The sequence below is a fragment of the Dipodomys ordii genome, unplaced genomic scaffold (genome assembly GCF_000151885.1).
Source record: "Dipodomys ordii isolate 6190 unplaced genomic scaffold, Dord_2.0 Scaffold151, whole genome shotgun sequence".
NCBI lineage: Eukaryota > Metazoa > Chordata > Mammalia > Rodentia > Heteromyidae > Dipodomys > Dipodomys ordii.
The window spans coordinates 3544908-3549900 of NW_012267367.1; the positions used below are offsets into that span (position 1 = coordinate 3544908).

Consider the following 4993-nt stretch of genomic DNA (forward strand, 5'->3'; position numbering starts at 1 on the left):
GGGGAAGGGAGGGAAGGAGAAGGATTGGGATTGCGGGGGAGGGGGGAGGCTGGGAAGGGATGTGAAGGGTAAACAAAAGGAGGAGGCTTCAATGCTTGGTAAGAAATGTTCGCATTATCCTGCCCATGTAATTGTAACCCCTCTGTATAGTATGTTCACAAATAAAATAATAAAAAAAATTATCTGTAAGGAAGCTGGGTGATGGTGTAATTAGAGGCTTAGATCTCAGGATTGTGTTTCAAAGCCAGCCTAGGCAGGAAAATCACTGAGACTACTATCTCCAATCAACTGCCAAAAAAGCAATATTGGATCAAGGAGCTAGAGTGCTAGCCTTGAGTGAAAAGGCTGAGGGATAACACTCAGGCCCTGAGTTCAAACCCTAGTACTTGCGGACACCCACACCAACACCCACATTCATACATTATCTGTAAGACACAAAATATGTCATTTCTTCATATTACCTATGCTGATACAAACTGACAGGTTCACTCTAATGTATGCATCCTGGAGGCTGAACAGTTTGGTAGCTTTCCACAGGATGTCCTCGCGTGTCTGTTGCAATGGCTGGCACTTTGTCCCTCCTGCTTCCCTGCATTCTCCTCAGTATTAGGACCTGCACCTTGCTCACCATATCCCCAGACTCATATGGAGGCTGCGGTAAATACTAACTCACTGTAAATGAAGTACAAAAAATGACAAAGAGTACTAAAAAGAGCAAATTTTCTTTAACATGTCTGAAAAGCAAAAGAAGACCAACACAATTAGTTCTTTTTTTTTTTTTATGAAACAGACTTTGCTGTCCAAGGTCAACAAGCACTGACTTGCTATCATCTTACATGGCTGTCAAATGCTTTGTGCTTCAGTTCCCAGTACAGGGCTGATGGTAGCCCTTCGCTCATAGGGTTAGTGTTCAATAATGATTATTGTTTAAGGCTAATGGATAATATATATGTATACACACATATACATGGACACACATGTATACAGATACATGCTGGTCTTTGAGACAACAGTCCACCAGCAGTCACCAGCTCTCCAATAAAGTGGTGGCTCCCCTATTTCTTGTAACTGAGTTCTCTTACCACATTTGGAAACTACAGATATATGCCTCTGTACATATTCATATATATATATATATTTACATATACTTATACAGATATTTTTATGTATGTATATTATCATTATAATTTTTTTTTCAGGCGTGGGGCCTGAACTCTGGGCCTGGGCACTGTCCCTCAGCTCTTGAGCTCAAGGCTAGTGCTCTATCACTTGAGCCATAGTGTCACTTCCAGCTTTTTTCTACTTATGTGGTGCTGAGGAATCGAATCTAGGGCCTCATGCATGCAGGCAAGCGCTCTACCATTGGGCCACCTTCCCAGCCCAGAATATTATTTTTTGCATGACTGGGGTTTCAAGTCAAGGCTTCACTCTTGCCAGGCAAGCACCCCAGCTCTTTTTGTTTTCATTATTTTTAAGACATAGTGTCTTATAGTTTTGCCTGGGCTGGCCCCAGATTATGATTTTCCCATCACTGTCTCCTGCATAGTTAGGATTACAGGTGTGTAGCACAATGCTCAATGCCTAATCTTAAAAGAGATCAATGCTGCCTGGGGAGTTGTTGGAGACCCAGAGAATGGAGGGGCAGTGCTGGTGAGCTGGTGAGCTGTACCCTTGAATACTTACTGTGGCCGCCACGTTGATGTTGTATTGGTTGTCATTCAGGAGAGGCTGCACAGTCACAGTTGCATTGCACTGCAGGTCATGCAGGGAGGTGGCTGCTGCTTCCAATAAGAAGGCTCCAAAGTAGAAGACAAACACTATAAAATGGTAGGCAAAATCCTGGGAGACAGAGGATTATTTTTTGTTGGTATGTTTTCTGCACTTTATTTCACTTGATGCGTAGAGAGCACAGAAGATGTCATCAAGCAACTTTAACAGTATTCATTGCTTATTTTGCATTGAATTCTAAGTGGAAATCAATGAGCCCATTGTATTTGGTATAGTGGCAAACCTGATGTAATAAATGTTTTAGTAAAATATATGATGGTAATTTTGATTAAGATGCACAGATCATATTAATTAACATAGGATTAACAAGGAATGACATGCTGTCTTTAAAGTTCAAGAAATATATCATGTAAATTATATAATTTTATTATAGTTACATATAGCCACACTTCATTCTTATGTAGCACATTTTAGTTACCCATTCATTCATTAATAGGTTGATTTCATATCTTGGCTATCGCAAACAGTCACTTGGACATGTTGATTTCATTTCCTTTGGATGCATACTCTGCTATAGAAGGCTGGATTAGACTGGCGATCTATTTTTCAGTTTCAGAGAAACCTCTATACTGATCTCTGAAACACCTGTACTAAATTTCCCATCTCACCAATAGTGTCCAAAGATTCCATTCAAAGTCTACTTTTCTCAACATTAGAGACTGCCTTTATTATTGATAGGACAACATTATAAGAAGGAATATTGTACTTCCTTTGTTAATGTCCCATGCAGTCCACAGAAGTGGAACTTTGTCCACAGAAGTGTTCTTATGCCTAGAATCATGAGTGAAAAAAGTTATCTTATCACAGGTGAAAATGTCAAAAGCATACTGCTATTAATGCTTTCTACTGAACACTTCATTTATGAACTGATTCACTGTTGCCTTCCAAAGACTGAAGAACACTGGCCACATGTGTAAGTCACAGGAGATGCTCAAATACATGTGGCTGTGTAACCAATGCTTATCTGTGCAGGTCAAACTCCAGATCATTAGAGTTGGATCACTGCTTTTGGAGATTAAATGTAATAGATATAATTAGTTGAAATAACTGAGAACTGGGGCTCATTAAGCACTTTAACATACTAAGGAGCCTCTTACTCAATACCTATCCTTCCATCTTAAAGATAAATTCTGGTGATGTGGCCTCCCACTGTTGCATGATCTGGCCTGTATCTTTTTCCCTAGCTGACATCTTGAGTGTCAACCACTTTGGCCTCATTTTGGGCCCTAGGACACAGTCTTGAGGAACACCTTAAGCTTCAGTGGACAGGAGGTAAGCTACAGCCTCTGAGCTAAGGCTACATTCTTCCTTGGCAGCCCCTAAATGAATCAGCACAGTGTGTCTACCAGTGGTTGCTGACTTGTGCCCAACACAAGACCTGAAAGGGAAGGCTATGCTCTGGGGTTTTTCACTCATGAGTTGGCTAACATCACACCCAAATCTGCCTTATTCTACTTACTTCTGCATTATCTTTTCTGGAGTGCTCTCTTCTCCCTCCACGTAATACAGGAAGAACAACAACAAAAAAAAGAGAACCCTCTTGCATTTCTAAATGTTTTTTATGAGGCCATCTTCTCTGCAGTGGGCTTGAGATTACACGGTGCTTCTCTAGTATGTATTTCCTTCTTTGTCATTACCAAAGTCTAATCAGCACTAGTTGAATGATCATTCCTTTACTGCTGTTTTTACTTCTAGACCTGGTATACCATTGTATATCTAGGCAGGATTCCCAGTAAATATTCCCGACAGGTAGAGAGCTAGACCACAATGATATCTGGCTATCCTGGGTCTTTTATTCCAACTCCTACTGTGCATGAAGTAGGCACACACAAAAGATCTTCTGCCTGACACACATTTTTGGATAGGCCAGGTCCTTTATGCTAAATTGGAGGTTGGCAAGTAATTCTATGCCTATGAACTTCCTGTGGAGCTTAGTCAAACTGTAACTCTGGAATTTCTGACTTAATAGACTAGATTAAACCCAAGAATGTGGATTTCTGATGTGATTCCAGTTGATGGTGATGTTCTAGTCAGAGACCAATCTCAAGACTTATGTACCCTAGAGCAGGACCCTCTTGTCTTCAAACAATTTTAGCTTCAAACATTACTTGGATTTTTTTTTTGTCAGCAACAAGTGACAACTTGCACATTCTAATCTTTAGCCCATGTTGAAATTCTGTTCAGGGTAAGATTTTAGCCAAATAGTCAGGAAAAGAAAGACAGCTTCACTGTATATGAGGGAATACTGGTTACATAACAGTGGTGTGGAGAAAGGGTTGACAACACTTTGATAGATTTTTCTCACTGTCTATCAAGAATGACAATAAACACCTGCCACCAATTTCAAAATATTGTGACAATGATTGACAAGTACTCATTGTCTTCCTCATGTAACTGTAACCCCTCTGTACAGCATCTTTACAATTAAATAAAAATTTTATAAAAGAAGTGGATGGGGTGGGGCGGCAAACACAGATCAGGATGTTTACAGTGTTAAATGATGTCTATAACAGGAAAATAATCAAATGTGGATCAGTTACCCCTTTGAGGAATAAAGGAAAACATGTTTAATTATACAGCATTTTTCATCAGCTCTTAATTTTCTAGAAGACCTCTTCCTTAGCATACATCCTAAAAAGGGGGAAGATATAAAATATGGAGTCTTTTCTTCAAAATTAGGCCAAATACTATTTTTTTTTTGGTCCGGTCATGGGGCCTGAACTCTGGGCTTAGGCACTGTCCCTCAGCTCTTCAGCTCAAGGCTAGTGCTCTACCACTTGAGCCACAGCGCCACTTCCGGCTTTTTTTTTCCTTTTTGCATATGTGGTGCTGAGGAATCGAACACAGGGCCTCAGGCATGCAAGGCAAGCACTCTACCACTGAGCTACCTTCCCAGCCCGCCAAATACTATTTTTGTTCTTTACAAAACAAACAATAACAGCACCTGATAATTTCAACATCAAAAAGCTTTTCTTCTTTTGGTTAGAATGCGAAAAATTTTAGCTTAATACTGAACATGGTACCTAGTGCTGTGAATATGAACTTAGTTGAATGATCAATAAAACAAAAATATTATAGTAGGTATTCTTTAACAAATACTTGTACAAAATGAATCAGTAAGCCAGGCCCAAAGAAACATAGGTCCCATGGTTTCCCTTATTTGCAATAACTAGTATATGTCTGAGTCAAGCAGAAAAGGTCAGAT

General features: G+C 39.9%; 1 protein-coding gene across 1 annotated transcript in view; it reads right to left on the bottom strand.

Annotated features, from left to right (window-relative positions):
- The window catches only part of Mal2 (mal, T-cell differentiation protein 2), a 30308-nt gene that overhangs the window by 8379 nt on the left and 16936 nt on the right, over window positions 1-4993 (bottom strand). Inside the window, exon 3 of the mRNA XM_013032203.1 lies at window positions 1684-1839. Coding sequence (XP_012887657.1) covers window positions 1684-1839 — 156 coding nt within the window. The remainder of the gene's footprint in view (window positions 1-1683; window positions 1840-4993) is intronic.